At 46.1% G+C, this 19162-nt stretch overlaps 1 protein-coding gene across 6 annotated transcripts in view; it reads left to right on the forward strand.

Moving 5' to 3' along the window:
* Positions 1-18745, forward strand: part of LOC105467799 (phosphomannomutase 2) — a 45399-nt gene extending 26654 nt beyond the window's left edge. For 5 of the 6 annotated variants that reach the window (XM_011717523.3, XM_011717521.2, XM_011717518.2 and 2 more), the window contains one exon: positions 17242-18745. In XM_011717523.3, coding sequence (XP_011715825.1) covers positions 17242-17343 — 102 coding nt within the window. In that variant the 3' untranslated portion in view covers positions 17344-18745. The remainder of the gene's footprint in view (positions 1-17241) is intronic. The other variant, XM_011717519.2, reaches the window with a different exon arrangement.
* Positions 18746-19162: the final 417 nt, after the last annotated feature.

Raw genomic sequence — 19162 nt, forward strand, 5'->3', positions numbered from 1 at the left:
GGGGTTTCACCACATTGGCCAGGCTGGTCTCAAACTTCTGGGCTCAAGTGATCCACCCACCTCGGCTTCTCAAAGTTCTGGGATGACAGGTGTGATTTTTAGTAGAGACAGGGTTTCATCACGTTGGCCAGGCTGGTCTTGACTCCTTGCCTCAAGGAATCCACCTGCCTCAGCGATCCACCCACCTCGACCTCTCAGTTCTGGGATGACAGGCCGCGCCCGGCCCCATCACCTTTTCAGTTCCTCTCATCCTCTGGGCCCCTCTGCCTCCCTCCCACATGCAGCTTGGGGGTGTTGGTTACCTTACCATCAGCAGGCCCCTGTCAGGCTTTCTCGCCATCCTGCACCCAGCAGGTGCATCATAACTGCTGCATATTCAGAGTTTCTCATCCCTCTGATCTCTGGTCCACTCCAAAATCCTTGCTGCATTGCTAAGACCTACCCATGAAAGGTTTGCTTTTCAGCAGGGCCCCCACGCCGCAGTCTTCCAGCAGGAGGGGTACTCGGGGATAGCAGAGGCTTGTTTCTTCTTGTCAGAAGGATAAAACTGGAACCCGTAAAGGGTAAGGGACTTGCCCAAGGTCACACAGCTAATGACAGAGCTGGTGGCACCAGAAGAAATCTACCTCTTCTTTGTATGTTTTAAATAGCTTTATTGAGGTATCATTGATCAGCAAAAGCTGCACATGTTTAACACGCACAGGTTCATGAGTTTAATCATTGTGCCCCTTTGGTTTTGGGGGCCGTTTGGGATTTTTTGTTGCGATTGTTATAAGACCACTTCTCATGAGATATTCCCTCTTAACAAGTTTCTAAGTGTACAATACAGTCTTGTTACCTATAGGCACTTCTGTTTGTCCAACAGATCTGTAGAACTTACACATCTTACCTAACTGAAAGTTTATACCCATTGAACAACTCTCCATCTCCCTCCTCCACCAACCCGTCCCTGGCAACCACCGTTCTTTTCTTTGCTTATATGACTTTAGCACCTTTAGATACCTGATACAAGCGGAATCATGCAGTATTCATCCTTCTGTAAGGGGCTTATTTCACTCAGCATGTCTTCTCAGTTTACTCCTGCTGTCACAAATGGCAAGTTTCCTTCTTTTTTAAGGCGGAATAATGTTTCGTGATAGGAATATAGTACACTTTTTTTTTTCTTGAGGCAGAGTCTCGCTCTGTCGCCCAGGCTGGAGTGCAGTGGCACCATCTTGGCTCACTGCAACCTCCACCTCCCTGGTTCAAGTGATTCTCGTGCCTCAGTCTCCTGATTAGTAGCTGGGATGACAGGCGCCTGCCACCACATGCAGCTAATTTTTGTATTTTTAGTAGAGACAGGGTTTTGCCATGTTGGCCAGGCTGGACCTGCCTTGGCCTCCTAAATTGCTGGGATTACAGGTGTGAACCACTGCGCCCAGCCAGAATGTACTCCATTTTCTTGATCCATTCTTCTGTCACTAGACACACAAGTGGTTTCCATATCTTGGCCATTATGAATAATGCTTCAGTGAACATGGGGGTGCAGATATCTCTTTGGGATCCTGACTTTGTCCTTTTGGCCATCTACCATGGATTAAAGACTTAAACACAGGACCTGAAACTGTAAAACTCCTAGAAAAAAAACACAGGGAAAAAGCAATGATCTTTTGCATGTGACACCAAAAGCACAGGCAACAAAGGCAAAACCAGTTGGACAATATCAGACTAAAAAGCTTCTGCACAGTAAGGGAAATAATCAGAATGAAAAAGCAACCTACAGAGGGGAAGAGAATATCTGCAAACCATATATCTGATAAAAGGACTAGTATCCAAAATGTATAAGAAACTCCAACAACTCAATGGCAAAAAAAAAAAAATTTTTTTTAATGAACAAAGGACTTGAATAGACAATTCTCCAAAGAAGACATGCGGATGGCCAGTGGGTATATGAAAAAAGGCTCAACGTCACCATTTAGGGAAATGCAAATCAAAACCACGATGAGGTAAACCTCACACCTGCCAGGATGGCTATTTTATTTTATTTTATTTTGAGACGGAGTTTTGCTCTGTCACCCAGGCTGGAGTGCAGTGATGCGATCTTGGCTCACTGCAACCTCTGCCTCCTGGGTTCAAGCTATTATCGTACCTCAGCCTCCCAAGTAGCTAGGATGACAGGCGCCCACCACCATGCCTGGCTAATTTTGTATTTTTAGTAGAGGCAGGGTTTCACCATGTTGGCCAGCCTGGTCTTGAACTCATGACCTCAAGTGATCCACCCACCTCAACCTCCCAAAGTGCTAGTATTATAGGCGTGAGCCACCACACTGGGCCAGGATGGCTAATTTTTTTTTTTTTTTTTTTTTTTTTTTTAATGTTGGCGGCCTGGTGTAGTGGCTCACGCCTGTAATCCCAGCACTTTGGGAGGCTGAGGTGGGTGGGTCACCTGAGGTCAGGAGTTCGAGACCAGCCTGACCAACATGGAGAAACCCCATCTCTACTAAAAATACAAAATTAGCCGGGCATGGTGGCGCGCACCTGTCATCCCAGCTACTTGGGAGGCTGAGGCAGGGGAAGCTCTTGAACCCGGGAGGCGGAGGTTGCAGTGAGCTGAGATCGTACCATTGTACTCCATCCTGGTCAACAAGAGCGAAACTCCGTCTCCAAAAGATAAAATAAAATAAATGTTGGTAAGGGTGTGGAGAAATTAGAACCCTTGTACACCGTTGTGGGAAATGTTAAATGGCATAGCTATGATGGAAAACTATATAGTGGTTCCTCAAATTAAAAATAGAACTGCCATATGATCCAGCAGTCCCACTTACAGATCTGTATCTAAAATAATTGAAATTAGGATCTCAAAGAGATACCTGCTGTTTAAAGTAAAATAAAATAATATAAAATAAAGACAGGGTCTTGCTGTGTTGCCCAGGCTGTACTCGAACTCCTGAGTTCAAGCAGTCGTCCCGCCTCAGCCTCCCAAGTAGCTGGAATTACAGGTGTGCCATACCACGACTGGTGATGCCTGCTGTTTAAATGAGTGTGCTTACCACTACAATAAGCTCTCTCTCAGTGGCGTAGAAAGATCTTGTTCTAAATCCCAGATGAAATGGGTACTTTGAAGGAGGTGTAGCATTCAGGTTTGTTCTTAATGACAGTTAGAAATGGTTTTATAACCACATCCTTTTGTGGAAATGCTTTTGATGCAGAAATGCTTTCAGTGCAGGCTTTGAAAAAGATCACTGTCTGACTCCATGTCTTTAAAAAAAATTAAGCTAATGAAATGACACTCAGGATCTAAGAGATGCCTGGAAGCTTCCTCAGTCCTCCTCTAGCTTGGTGCCATTTCTTACAGACAGAGAGGAGAGGTATTAAGACACACTACAGCAGATTATTCTGTAATGACGACATTCTTGCTTCACATAAATCGCCATCTAGAAGCCTCAGTTGGGAATTTGCAGAATGGAATGCATTTCTTAGATAATCAGAAAATGACTTCCTTTGGGAATTCTTCATTTGGGAATTAGAGGGTTTTCTATTCTGTTTAACCATTGCATTACCATGCCTGGATTCTATTTTAAAAATCTTACCTAGTTTTTAAAAAATGAGTATTATTTAATGGAAACTTTCCCCCTGATTGTAAATGAACCTGTGCATTCATTATAGAAAATTAGAGGAAGTATGAAGAAGAAAAGGAAAGTCACCTGTCATCATCCAGCGATGTCCCAGCCTTTCTATGTATATGATCCCAAAAGTGGGATCCTTACATGTTGTTTTAGTTTTAGTCTTCTTTCTCTTAACGTATTTTACTTTTCTCATATTCGTGAATATTCTTTGCAAAGAAGATTTTTAATGGCTGTATAACATTCTCTCATTAGGCATCATTTACCCACCTCCCTCGTAGAGGCACCTTGGGTGGCTTAAGCGTTTTTGCCGTTATAACTGATGCTGTGGTGAACATTCTTGCACGATTCTTTGCCCCCATCTCTGATCCTTTTCATCAGCAGTTTTCTAGAAATGGGAATTAGCAGTCCAGTGAACTATCTTCAGACAACATATCAGTTCTTGAAACTTTAGGCACAGAGCAATCCAAATACTAGCCTTACACTTTGCATTTTCAGTGATAGACATTTAGAAAGCTGGGGTTTTTTGCTTTCCTAATGAAGGTTAATGTTTTCGCTGGCATCCAGGGAAGTGATCTTGAGCTGAGAGCTGTCAGTAAAAAAGCCATTTCTCAGCCAGGCCCTGAGGCTTGGCAGCCTCTTCCGGCGACACAACCTCCAGGAGGCAGGGTCTGGTGTTATGTAAAGGGTGCCCTCTGCTTGGAGCAACTTGAGAGCAGAGTGAAGAAGTGAGGCGTTGGCCGTTGCTTTTCAAAATACTTGCCATCTTCAGAAACCCTGTCATTCTTCCCATCAGCCACAAAAGCCAGCGTTTCTTAAAACCTGGCTCTGAGTTCAGCATGGAGGCCCTGGGCCTGGCGTGGCGTACCTTGGTTTGCTGCAGAGAGAGAGATGGCAAGGGCAGAGAGCACACACCGCGCATGGCTCTGCATGGCTTTCCAGGAACCGCACTGGCTGGATCACCCTCAGCCACTCTGAATCCGCAGTCCAGAGAGCCTCTACTTAACCATGCTTTCTATAAAAGTCATCTTGGCCGTAAGGCGGTTGCAACATGAAAACTTTCTAACACTTCATGAACATTAGCAGCTGGTTCGGTTTTTGACTTGATGCTTCCATTTGGGGTAATGTGGCCATCAGTGCACTCAAGCATGTGTGAAAGACTCACGCAGAGGGTTCAGGGTTGGGGACAGCCCTGCCGCTCCTCAGGAGGCTGGCCACATGACAGTGGTCTGTCTCTGCACTGGGATGCCATGTAGCTGTAAAAAGAGTCCATGTGGACCCATCTCTAGGGCTTTTTGTTAGGTGCACAAAGTGCAGGACAATATAAGTAATGTGCTAGCTACATTCTTGTCTAAAGAGGGGAAAGGAATTTCTCTTTGTGTTGGCTTATAAATGCATAAAAGGAGTCTGAATGGATGAAAGTTACAGAGGTTACTGTGGGGGTGGGGATGCGGATGGGAGAAAGAATCGCCGTCTAGTTCTTACTCTTTCTTAGTATGTTTGAACTATATGAATGTGCTATCTATTGAAAAATAAAGGCCGGGCGCGGTGGCTCAAGCCTGTAATCCCAGCACTTTGGGAGGCCGAGACGGGCGGATCACGAGGTCAGGAGTTCGAGACCATCCTGGCTAACACGGTGAAACCCCGTCTCTACTAAAAAATACAAAAAACTAGCCAGGCGAGGTGGTGGGCGCCTGTAGTCCCGGCTACTCGGGAGGCTGAGGCAGGAGAATGGCATAAAAACCCGGGAGGCGGAGCTTGCAGTGAGCCGAGATCCGGCCACTGCACTCCACCCTGGGCGACAGAGCGAGACTCCGTCTCAAAAAAAAAAAAAAAAGAAAAAGAAAATATTTCAATCAACTTGAGAAAAGGAGCTGGGTAATCACTGTAATCCCGGCTACTAGAGAGGCTGAAGTGAGAGGATACTTGCGCCAAGGAGTTCAAGATTACAGTGAGCCAAGATTGTGCCACTGCATTCCAGCCTAGGCGACAGAGCAAGACCTTGTCTCTTTAAAAAAAAAAACAGTAAAAATTAAAAATTTTTAAAAATTGAAAAAAGGAAATGTAAATCTTCCAGCCCTTCCTCACTGTCAGACCCTGAGCTGGACACTTACGTTGTACATGCTCCCGGGTGAGATAGCAGCGTCCTCCCTCTTACAAAGGAGGCACAATGGAAAGTCCAGGCTCTCAGCTAGTCAGAGACTAAGCTGGGATCTGAAAGCTTGGGATCTGAAAGCCTCACGTCTGTCATTCTCCTACATCACATCTAAAATGCTACCTGCCGTCCTTTTAACTAAATTGTGCAACATTTTTTTTTCCAGAAATGTTAATAAGGAAGATCTGCCTTTAAAATTAGCTTTAAAAAAATAAAAAAAATTAGCTAGGCGTGGCGGCACACGCCTGTGATCCCAGCTACTCAGGAGGCTGAGGCAGGAGAATCGCTTGAACCCAGGAGGCAGAGGTTGCAGTGAGCTGAGATTGTGCCACTGTACTCCAGCCTGGGCAACAGAGTGAGATTCTGTCTCAAAAAAATGAAAACAAAACTAGCTTAGAAGAGGTTTGTGTCCGTGTGGACCAAGTAGACCCAGATCTGACCCCACCGTTCACCAGTGACCTTGTGACAGTGAGGACGGTAAGAGTGACCTCGTCAGTCCGGTGAGGACACAATTCTTTTTTTTTTTTTTTTGGAGACAGGGTCTCACTCTGTCACCCAGACTGGAGTATAGTGCAGTGGCGCAATGTTGGCTCACCGTAATCTTGAATTCCTGGGCTCAAGTGATCCTCCCACTTCAGCCTCCTGAGTAGCTGGGATTACAGGCGCCCACCACCATGCCTGGCTAATTTTTGTATTTTTAGTAGAGACGGGGTTTCACCATCTTGGCCAGGCTGGTCTTGAACTCCTGACCTCAAGCGATCCGCCCACCTTGGCCTCCCAGAGTTTTATTATTCCTCAAATCAGTATCTCCAAGAATTTGGGGATCAGAGGTTTTAAGGATAACTTGGTGGGTAGGGGCTCAGGAAGTGGAGATTGGTGATTGGTCGGCTTGGAGATGAAATCATAGGGGGTGGAAGTGAGTTTTTCTTGCTATCTTCTGTTCTTGATGGGATCAAAGAGCTGGTTGAGCCAGATTACCTGTCATTGTGGCGTCAACTACTGCATTAGAACACAGGGTCTGCAAAATATCTCAGGCACAATCTTAGGTTTTATGACAGTGATGTTATTTGTGGGGAGCAATTTGGGGAGGATCAGACTCTTGTAGCTAATTGGTTTGTTCTACAAAGGCAGACTGGTCCCCAGGCAAGAAGGGGGTTTATTTCAGAGAAAGGGCTGTTACCGTCTTTGTTGCAAAGTTGAACTATAAACTGAACTCCTCCCAAGGTTAGTTCGGTCTGCATCCAGGAATGAACAAGGACAGCTTGGAGGTTAGAAGCAAGGTGGAGTCATTCAGGTCACCATCAGGTCACCATTTTCTCAGCTAAAATTTTTGCAGAGACAGTTTCAGTTCCTCCTGTTGGGTTTTATAATACCTTATTCCTAAGGTGTGGGGCATGAAGATGGGAAAAGAGTGACAACCGCTGTAGCTTCTTTCTGCTGACAGGGAGCATAGTCAGGGTAGGTGTTGACCCAAAGGTAAGAGGAGTGAAACCACTTTGCAGCTGTCTGCTTATACTCAGAGGTTCCTGGTTGGGGTTTGAAGGCCTGCATGACAAAGCCATTAGTATTCTCATCTATAGTTTCAACAAATGAGTCCTAGGATAAAGAGTGAAAGTCCTGGCTTCAGAAGCTTTTGTAGAATTGACTCTAAGCTCTGAGTGACTCAGGTAAATAGCTCCAAGAACCAATCAGACATGGGGTTATTAGCAGAGAGAGATTTGGGTCAGAGGTTGTTAGACGGACAGATTGGGGTAGACAGAAAGGAGGAAATGTAAATACACTCTTCCTTATCTTTTTAGTCAGTTTTCCTAGTCCTGAGACCAGATCAGTTCAGTTAAACAGCTGTTTCCTGTATCAAGAGATGGCACTGCAGATGGGCTAGGCTTCTTTAGTTATAGAGGAGGAAGGCAGTGGCAATTTGACATGTTTTTGTCATCTGTATTACAAAGAATAAGCTTCCGCTTGCAGGGCCTCAGGAAAAAGGTAGTAACAATTTAATTGAGTCCAAGTCAGAAAAGCGGAAGAAAAAATTGAAAGCATTAGTTTGGGAATTGTAGAATTCAGGATTTAGTCCAAATTGCAGAAAATAACAAAAACTCAAGAACAAAGGACAAGACTAGAATCTAACAGCAGGTGTACCATAGTTTTTTGAAACACTTTTTTCTCTCTCCCATCCTTATTTTTATTAAAGACAAATCATAGTAGGACAAGTTTACTTGTAAAATATGTCATGGTCTTATTATGCTTGGCCTGATTATTTGTATAAAGTACAGCAAGAATAATTATTTGCCATATAGGCTGTTTTTAAAATTGGCTTTGCTGAAACTTTGTTCCATAAGAAATCTCAGGTTAGACTTTTTTAAAGGCTCGAGCCCAGCCATGGATTTATCTACTATACCTGCAAAGGTAAACCGGTATGAGTTGGGTGAAATTTTTTCCTCTCATGATCCTAAGATAATTTGCGGCTCCTGGGCCTGTCAGAAAGTGACATTCTTTATTTACCACAGTTCGGGAACCCTGCACAGGGACCCTGTAGACAAGGTATGAGGCCAGCTTTTCCAAGGGACTTCTATTGGCTCTGTTAGTCAACTTTGTTCCTTAAAGCAGTCTGTTTATATTTGAAAATACGTCATTCCAGTTAAAGCCTTGGTAAAGTAACCAGCATCTCTTAATTGTATCCTATTGCAAAAGAAAACAAATTGTTACTGCCCTTGTGCAAATAATTATACTGCCATAAGTTGATAATACTCACAAATAGTTTCCAAATTCTGGAGAAATCAGAGAGAAAACAATACGCTCTAAATTTTGCTCACAGAAGTATACTTTAATTCAATTGCTAAAAGTTGTAAACAGCTCAAAAGAAAAATCGTTTTCTTGACTCTCAAAAACAAAAGGATTAACAATGTTTAACACATCAGCTGTCCATGAGGATCCTAGAGGTTTTTTTTCCTCCATTCCGGTGGCACAATTTCTAAAGTTATCACAGACCTGCATTCAAGAGTACCCATTAGAGTACTATATCTGATTATAAACTGCCTTTTGAAAAGGATAAAACCAAGACAACAATTGTCTGTGGGTAACAAAAGTCTCAGGACAGCCATAGTTAAAGATGCAGTCAACAAGGAAATCTGGTCATCTCTGTGACACACAGTTTAACGTAACAATTATAATTATTACTGATAACATATACTGAGACATAGCAGAATTATAGGAATCTTACACAATTTTGTAACACATACTAATAACATATTTATATGACTATAAACCCAAAGAAAGTTAAACACTTTTTTATATTTGACAGTGCTTCTCCTGCATAATTTTAATATACCAAATAAGCCAAATATGTCTCTTTTGGACTTTAGGGAACTTGTTTTTTAACTTAGAATTTGATCTTGGAAAGTTTGTTAAATATCAAAGGTTTAAAACACTAGATATCACAAAGTAGAATCCCAGGTCACCATAAGTAATTCATTTAGCCAAAATGATAACTGAAACATTTTGTAAAGGGAAAAACCTTTACTCTAATAGAGAGAAGACTCAGCTTTCTAAACAACAAAACCCAATGAAGATAGCATGAGGCCAACTGAATCTGTCTCTCTTTTTTTTAATAGTTTACTCCAAAGCCAAACAAAAATCTTTCATTGTCTCTGTCTCTCTCTCAATATTACATAAAAATATTCTTCAACAGAGAAAACCAAATTTTATCTTGCATTAGTGCATCTTTAATGCTAAAGCTAGTTTTGTTGTTGTTGTTGTTGTTGTTGTTTTGAGATGGAGTTTCACTCTTGTCACCCAGGCTGGAGTGCAGTGGCATGATCTTGCTTCACTGCACCCTCCTCCTCCCAAGTTCAAGCGATTCTCCTGCCTCCCAAGTAGCTGAGATTACAGGCACCCACCACCATTCCCAGCTAATGTTTGTATTTTTAGTAGGGATGGGGTTTCACCACGTTGGCCAGGCTGGTCTTGAACTCCTGACCCCACATGATCCACCCACCTCAGCCTCCCAAAATGCTGGGATTACAGGTGTGAGCCACCACTCCCAGCCGAAGTTAGTTTTTAATAAAATTTTACAAACAAATCTATTCAATTTTAGTTTGACTATAGGGTAACATTTTCATAAACCTTTTATATAACCATTTATAATTGTTTGTTAAAAGAACAAATCAGTGTTCAAAAATAAAACCCTATTTTTATTTATTTATATATTTTTTGAGATGGGAGTCTTTGCTCCATTGCTCAGGCTGGAGTGCAGTGGCACATTCTCAGCTCACTGCAACTTCTGCCTCCCAAGTTCAAGCAATTCTTCTGCCTCAACCTCCCAAGTAGCTGGGACTACAGGCGTGTGCCACCATGTCTGGCTAATTCTTGTATTTTTAGTAGAGACAGGATTTCACCATATTGACCAGGCTGGTTTTGAACTCCCGACCTCCTGAACTGCCTGCCTCGGCCTCCCAAAGTGCTAGGATTACAGGCATGAGCCACCACGCCTGGCATAAAACCCTATTATTTTGATATATGGGCCCAGATTCTGGCCCTGCATCAGTATGCTTTTAATATTTAATTTACGGAAAAATTAAATAATACCCTTTCAATTTTAGCCAGCTTGTTCACACACAGAGTTCTTCACAAAGTTAATTTTTCACAAACCTACAATTTGCTTAAACTTTCAGTTTTATTTTGTCTTTCAACCAAAAATAATCCTTAAACTCTCTAAATTAGACAAGATTCTTTTTTAAAAAACCATATTCCCATGTCTTTAAGCAATTTTAATTACATACCAGATGCAGAGCCTAGAATACAGGACAGAACTGCAGATAAAGTCTGACTCTTTCTGGCATAGCTAGGAGTCATGGCTAACTCCATATGTCCCCAGGCCTTATCTAGAATCTAATGGCCCTAAAGTAGGTAAATTGAACAATTACAAAAGTCATAGAAGCCATTTATGACCTTAAAGCATCCAGCAAAAACCGTATCTGATCTGCCTAATTCAGACCAAATGTCTGAGTTTTGAAGACAATTTTATTTTATTTCATCAATAATCTTTAAAACTATCTTTATTTACCAAAGATTACTAACGTCACATGAACTAAAATGCATTAGAGTTGCTATTTCTTTGACAAAATGTTTAAGTGCTTGTTTTTTAAGCCAATTAATTACAGCTCCTAAACATCACACACACGACATTATAAATATACAGACTGAAGAAGATGCATTAGTAGGTAAGATTTTTCATTTGCCAGTTTTTTAGGGTTTTTTTTCCCCCATTTTACAAATCTTGTCACAACTCACAGAGACCATCTATGACATGCTTGGACTTTCTGGCTTGTCCTATATGCCCCTCTTTCCTGAATAATCAGTCATTCAATTTTAGGACAAGAATTTACCATACAACTCATATAAATTCCTTTTATATGAGAATTCCTTTCTCATATAAATTTCTTTTTTTATAATCATCCTTACCAAAAATACATCTTAATATCCCTAACTTTTTTCACATATCTCTGTCCCCTACTAAAGTAATTCAAAGGATGATCTCTGAACCAGATGGAAGAGTGGATGGAAGAGCCTGAGGCAGCTCTGTCTAACTTCCAAGCTTCTGCTGACAAGTCCTTCAGAGTTCAGTGAATGTGACCAACCAGACAAACTAGGAGAGCCTGATGGACTTCCTTCAGCAATTCCTTTAGACATCTCCTCCACATATACAAACACATACAGCAAAATAAACATGCAAAACACCTTCCAGACAGAGATTCCATACCAAATCACAAACCAAGAGTATTCCTCCAAACAAGTCCCCTATTATCTGTACAATTAGGGCAGATACCCCATGCTGGGGCTACAAACAGATACCATATAATAGAACTAGAGATGCCCCACGATGGGGCTATAGGCAGACACCCCACTATGGGGCTATAGTTACAGGAAGTCTCCCCAGGACTGTTCCTCTATCGCAGTTAAATCCATACACCATGGGTTGGCAGCACCCTACCAGTAGAGATGGCACCAGTGTCAGCCCACAGTCCAAGAGAACTAGGTGGCCGCCTGGGCTGGCCTCTGGATCCATCACCAGTGAGGGGGGTTGGGGAGGCTACTGAATCGCTGGCAGATAGCCACAAGAGAGATCACAGATGAGTCCCCAAATTTGTAACCCCCCCCAACAGGTTCTTCTTGCCTGCAGCCTGGACAACCAATTTATCCAGACAGGAGAATTGCAATAGAGAAAGAGTAATTCACAGAGAGCCAGCTGTGCAGGAGACTGGAGTTTTGTTATTAGTCAAATCAGTCTCTCCAAGAATTTGGGGATTGGAGTTTTTAAGGATAACTTGGTGGGCAGGGGCTCTGGAGGTATGGATGGCTGATTGGTCAGCATGGAGATGAAATCATAGCAGGTGGAAGTGAGTTTTTCTTGCTGTCTTCTGTCCCTGAGTGGGTTCAAAGAACTGGTTGAATCAGATTACCTGTCTGAGTGGGTCAACTGCTACATTGGAAGGCAGGGTCTGCAAAATATCTCAGGCACTGATCTTAGCTTTTACAAGTGATGTTATTCCCAGGAGCAATGTGGGGAGGTTCAGACTCTTGCAGCCAGAGGCTCCATGGCTCCTAAACCATAATTTCCAGTCTTGTAGCTAATTTGTTTATCCTACAAAGACAGACTGGTCCCCAGGCAAGAAGGGGTTTATTTCAGGGAAAGAGCTGTTATCTTTGTTTCAAACTTGAACTATAGGCCAGGCATGATGGCTCACACCTGTAATCCCAGCACTTTGGGAAGCTGAGGCAAGCGGATCACTTGAGGCCAGGAGTTTGAGACCAGCCTGGCCAATGTGGTGAAACCCCACCTCTACTAAAAATACAAAAATTAGCCAGGTGTGGTGGCATACACCTGTAATCCCAGCTACTTGGGAGGCTGAGGCAGGAGAATCACTTGAACCTGGGAGGCAGAGATTCCAGTGAGCCGAGATTGCACTACTGCACTCCAACCTTGGTGACAGAGTGAGACTCCATCTCCAAAAACAAAAAACAAAAAAAAACCAAAGTTGAACTATAAATTCCTCCCAAGGTTAGTTCAGCCTGTGCCCAGGAATGAACGAGGACAGCTTGGAGGTTAGAAGCAAGATGGAGTCAGGCCAGATCTCTTTCACTGTCACCGTTTTCTGTTATAATTTTAGCAAATGTGTCTTCAATCCCTGTATCCATAATACCTAGAAATTTGATAAATACTTGTTTTTTTTTTTTTTTTTTGAGACGGAGTCTTGCTCTGTCGCCCAGGCTGGAGTGCAGTGGCCGGATCTCAGCTCACTGCAAGCTCCGCCTCCCGGGTTTACGCCATTCTCCTGCCTCAGCCTCCCGAGTAGCTGGGACTACAGGCGCCCGCCGCCTCGCCCGGCTAGTTTTTTGTATTTTTTTAAGTAGAGACGGGGTTTCACCGTGTTAGCCAGGATGGTCTCGATCTCCTGACCTCGTGATCCACCCGTCTCGGCCTCCCAAAGTGCTGGGATTACAGGCTTGAGCCACCGCGCCCGGCCACTGATAAATACTTGTTAAACAGCCAAAATGAATGTCCACGGCAAGAATCGACTATTAGGCATGGTGGTGCACACCTGTAGTCCCAGCTACTCAGGAGGCTGAGGTGGGAGGATCACTTGAGCCCAGGAGGTGGAGGCTGCAGCAAGACATGATTGCACCACTGCACTCCAGCCTGGGCAAGAGTGGGACCCTGTCTCAAAAATAAGTAAGAGTCCTGACTGCGAGCTACACAGAGTCCATCTGTGCTATAGGAGGCATCCACACAGCACACACCCACTGCTACCAGCTAAGCAGTTCATGCAGGCTGTGATAGATGACACTGTTCCTCTCTTTGGATGATTGGGGTTCACTACTACACTGCACAGGTCAGCAACAGCATGTACAGAAATGGGCTGAGGCGGGAGACTCGTCAGTCCCCTGGCATCTGAAGGTGGCCCACACTATGCCTTCTGTTTCATCCTCAGACTTTGGAGCTGTTAGGGATTTAAATATTAATGTGCTGATTTCACTGAGCCCTGGCCTTTCTTTGGTGCCTGACAGGTACACTGTAACGAGAAATTAGATCGTTCATTCATCCCTCCCCCCTTCCCTCCCCTCTCCAGGGAACAGGGTTTTTGTTCTCGGAGCTTGGGGGGGGTGGCAGAGTTCCCCAGCTAGAATCAAGTAACCTTTAGTGCATATGCAAATCCAGCATTTGAAATTTCCGGTTCTCTGTAGCCTTATTATTCTAGAGGGCAGCCAGCTTTCCTTTTGTTTCATTTGGGGTCCGCTTTGCCTGCTTTGCACCTACTCTGGTGTGCAAGCTCGACACAGCCCCAAGAAGGCTGCGCCCCAGGAAGGAGCCCACCATGCTCTGAGAGTCATAAAGAAGGAAGCAGACCCTTGGCAGGAGAGAAAGGAAGGCCTGAGGCGGGTTGTGTTTGTGATGCAGATGCTCTTGCCAGCCGTGCAGCTCTCTGAAAGGGGGTGGAGCTGAGAAGCGACCCAGCGAGGCTCCTACAACCAGGGTCGGGAGGATTTCGCCTTCCTGGATGGGTATTGGTTCTCCAGACCTAACTTTATTAAGTGCCAGCGAGTTACATGCACACAGATCACTCAGATTCCACAGACACCTCCCCACCAGCCCCTAGCAGGACCATGGGAGGAGACTCATGCCGTTAGGCCTCTGTCCCCTGCGTGTGACATCTGCAGGGAAGGACACTCCTAGCAACTGTCAGGGGACTAGCATAAACCCTTTTTGCTTCAGGGGTCTCTTCCCAGGTAATGGCCTCGGTCCTCTTTGCACCCTGGCCGGCTGTAGGAGCCTCCTAACTGCTCCCCTCTGTTGCATCCTCACCCCCCACCCATTCTCCAGAAAGACCACGGCCTGAGCTTGCAGCCTTCTGGTGGCTTCCCGTGAAATCCCAGGTCCTTACTACAATCTGTGCTCTGTGGCCTGGCCCGGTCCTTGCCCATCCTTCCTCTTCAGTCGCTTCTCTGATGGCCACATGGCCTGTCCCCTCACTTCCCTCAGATGCCAGGGTTCTCTCACCCTCCAGTCCTGGCAGCCCTTCCCTCCCTTCGCTCAACAAGGCGCCCAAGAGCTGTCTGCTCATGGCTGGTCTCCCCGACCAGACCACGGGCTCCCAAGGCAGCTGTGATATCGTTTTGGTTTGCGCCGTATCCCTAGCTGCTAAAGCAATGCCTGGCAAGTAGTAGGTGTTCTAGAAAGGTGTATTGTGTTAATGTGTGAATATTGACTCCCCCTCCTCAGTCACTGAGGCTGGGAGGATGTTTGGCTCTTCTGAGGCATGTGAGAGTTGGTTGTGCCTTTGGTTTTTGTTTTTTGAGTCTCGCTCTGTTGCCCAGGCTGAAGTATAGTGGTCCATTCTTGGCTCACTGCAACCTCCGCCTCCCATGTTTAAGTGATTCTCCTGCCTCAGCCTCCCAAGTAGCTGGGATTACAGGCGTGCGCCACCATGCCCAGCTAGATTGTGCCTTTGTTAGGTTCTCTGTGACTTTTGTCCACCAGGCCATTCCTGAAAGAAATCTTTTTTTTAAATTATAAGAATTACTAGAACTAGCTCGGCACTGTGGTGCGCAGTCTTTGTCTCAGCTAATTGAGAGGCTGAGGCTGGAGGTTCACTCGAGCCCAGCCTGGGCAACATAGCAAGACCCTGTGTCCAAAGGAAAAAAAAAAGGCAAAATCAGAATTAGCAGAACTGGTTTCACATGTGTAGGTAGCAGATGGTGGCCATGAAATTCAGGTCTGTCTGAAGGCTGCCAGGCCTGGTACAAAACTGCGTAAGGCCAGCGCAAGGCCCGGGCAGGCTTCCGAGTGGCTGGACTGGAAGAGATGCCAAGTTCATGGGCTACTGACTCCACCCAGCACTCCCTGGGCCCAGCGACATTCCTTCCTGAAGCCTGAAACTTCACCTCCACCTCAGGAAGCCATCTGCCTGGGGATAGGTTCTTGCAAAAACGAAAACACTCATTTCCAGAGGCAATTAATTCTTTAAAAGTATGTCGGATTTTTGGTACAAAATCATGGTTTCCATGTTGGCTTCATGCTCGGTGCTTTATGAGAAAAATCCGTTTTCTCTGCGGTTGTGTTCATTGTATTGTAAACCAATCATAGATTATTTTAAGGTTTTGAGTTACAGTGTTTATCCAGTTTTATGAGGGAAATAAAGGAATTCCACGATGAGAAAAACGGGGGATTTCCTGCAGGGCTCGGGGTTGCGGGAGCGGCAGGTAACCTGATTCATTAACCTGAGCCCAGCGGGATTGGTGGGGGTGATGGGGACACAGATTAGGGCACTCGACTCAGGCACAGGACCCCGGCAGAACATACCCAGGTGCTCCTAGACATGGGCCCTTGCAGACTTTCTGAGGCCTCGGTTTCCTCATCTTACCAAGGTGTGACCCCAACCATCATCTCCTGAGCTTTTGGCCACAGAGCTCTGGGCAGGCTTCCACCAGGACCCCATTTTGGAGATGGGGAGTTGCCGCAGCCACACTGCTGCTCAGTGGTAGAACCAGCATCTGACCCAGGCCACCTGGGGCCTCCAGAGGCCCTGCTCTTAGCCAGCAGCTCAGACCCCAGTTATGTGGGGCCATTTATTTATTTTTAAGATAGTCTGCCAGGCTCTATCTAAGATAGAGCACTCTCAGAGTGCAGTGGCGCGATCTCGGCTCACTGCAACCTCCACCTCCTGAGTTCAAGCAATTCTCCTGCCTCAGCCTCCCGAGCAGCTGGGATTACAGACGTGCACCACCACGCCCAGCTAATTTTTGTATTTTAAGTAGAAATGGAGTTTTGCCATGTTGGCCAGGCTGGTCTCGAACTCCTGACCTCAGGTGATCCACCCCTCTCAGCCTCCCAAGTGCTGGGATTACAGGTATGAGCCACCACACCTGGCCCACGTGGGGCCGTTTAAATTAAAATCAGATCAACTGAGTTCCTCCATTGCACTGGCCACGTTTCAAGTGTGCAGTGACACATGGCCAGTGGCTGCCATCACCACTGATGTCGCCACGTCCTTCATCACAGGAAGATCCCTGGCAGCCCTGCTCCCCACCCTCTGCCCTCCTGATGCTCCCTTGTGACTTGTTAGAAAAGTGTGGGCACAGCTATAAAAAAAAAAAAAACTGATGGCTGTGAGAATACTGTCACTCGCTGATGCCTTCTGTATAGAAAAATAAGCCTTAGACAGATCTTCACAAGAACGTCGTGATACTTCTCCTAGGCATAATTACGTGTTCCAAGCCAAATTGCAGTTCAAGAGAAGGTTATAAATCTCTTCTCAATAACAATTGTACTCATGTTCCTCTCCTGGAAACTAAGAGGAAGGTAGCTGAAGAAATTCTCCCTGCCCAGTTAAATCTTGTTTTTCGGGTGCTTTTGGGTTCCAGGGTCACATCAGCAATGACCCCGGACAAATGAGGTGGAGCCTTCATCTGTACTTTGTGTCTTTCCAGGGTGGCAATGACCATGAGATCTTCACAGACCCCAGGACCGTGGGCTACTCCGTGACAGCGCCTGAGGACACACGCAGGATCTGTGAAGAGCTCTTCTCCTAACGCGGGAGCAGGAGGGTAGGGTCCTGGCTGACAAGCCAGCATGGGGCATTTGGTGGCCAGAGCCGAGGGTCCTCCCACACGTGCTCACCCACCCGCAGCCCAGCCAGGCTCTGCATCCTTTGCCAGGCACATGCAGTCTGGACCTCCACCCCTGGCATGCCTTGCCTCCATCTCCAGTGCCAGAAGCTTCCAGAAGGAAGGCGAAAACTATTGTCAAGAATGGTTCAGAGGAATACCTCCCACAAAAGGTCTTCCCCACCCACCCTCAGCCCCCTAATCTAATACCCTGATACGTGCAATCATGTGGTTTTGGCGGAAATTTCCCCATAATTCTAGGATGATACAGAAAGAAAAAATGTGCCTGGGCCCTCCCTCTTGGTGGGTCTGTGGAATCGTAAGCGGGTTTTTTAATGGACCCCTGCATCAGCACCAACAGTGGGGGTTTGGTAATGAGAAACAATGACAGGCCATCTGCGGTGACCCACCCCAGGACGAAATTTACAAACACCTGGAACGAAGCTCCCGCCTGCATGTCACCTTGATGGGGACTGTGAGCAGGGCAGTGTTATGCCCAGTGACTAGACGCACTCTGCGTTTTCCCGTGTGAGGCTGAGGCCTGCTGGACAGATGGCTGGCCGAGTGGGAGCAGACCCTAGGGAGTTTGCACCTCAGCTGGGCCGGAGAGTTGATGCTGGCAAAACAGTCACCCAGGTCCAGAGAAACCAATGTGGGATGTCAGACTTCATCAAAACGACCTTCTGGTTGGCCCTGGCTGGCTTCCCAGAGGCGTTCGCCTCTAGTTTCTCAGGGATCGAGCAAGAGCCTGGCCAGGGAACAGGAAGAGGAGCCGCTCTCCTATCTGCGCCCACCCAGGCCCTCACCCAGACTTTACAACTGAGGGGGCCGAGTGCAGCTGCAGCCAGGTCCGCGTCCCTCATTCTTTCCACCTTCTGCACGTTCTTTGTGAAACTGGAAGGATCCCAGGCTTCAGCCAGAACACGGTGGAAGAGAACTTTCCTAGGAAAACGGTTCATGTGTCACTTTTCAGGATGTGAAAACGCTGGGACCCATAGACCCTCCATTGCTTGGTGCTGGGGCTGTGTGGCCTCACTGGGCACTGAATCTGGGGCCAGGGGGGCCCCGACTGCCCTGCACTCCTGCCTCCCAGCCCACAGCCAGGCGCTTTCATCACAGCTCAACCTGGTTCCCTCCAAACCTCCCAGCCACTCGGGCTTGCAGCTCTCTTGAGCCCCGAATCCGGTGGGGTGAAAGCAGCCAGCTCCTCATCTCGGTGACTTGCAGGACACGGCCATCCAGTGGCATCTTTCCTTGTTGAATGTTGCAAATGATACGGTAATGACCTTCTAAAACGGTTAGTACATTAAAGTGATTTTGTTTCCTATTTCTCATTTTGATTCCTTTTTCCTCCTGTTTGCAGATTCTGGAAGGGAACCCCAGCCCTTCTAGGTCTGAGAGCCACTCTTTCATTGCTCCAGATTTCTGTCCCGTCGGGGCCCCTCCCTCTGTGGAGTTGCATGTTCCTGTTCCTGACACACAGACTCCTCCCCCGCTGCTTTTCTGCCCACTGGGTATTCCTTACAAGCCTGCCATTCCTTACAAGTTTCCTTAACATAGTGCGACAAAGCGAGACAACTGAGTCTCACTCAAACTTGTTTTAACCGGAAATGGAGGGTCGCTGCTGTGTCCCCCGACACAGGGCTGCTGCCCTCAGGTGGGTACCCTGAGTCCACCAAGCTGGGCCCTAATGCGCAGAGGCCTGGGCCGCTCCTGCCCCAGTTCCCACAGTGGCTGCTTCAGA

This window comes from Macaca nemestrina, chromosome 18 (assembly GCF_043159975.1).
Source record: "Macaca nemestrina isolate mMacNem1 chromosome 18, mMacNem.hap1, whole genome shotgun sequence".
NCBI classification, from domain to species: Eukaryota; Metazoa; Chordata; class Mammalia; order Primates; family Cercopithecidae; genus Macaca; species Macaca nemestrina.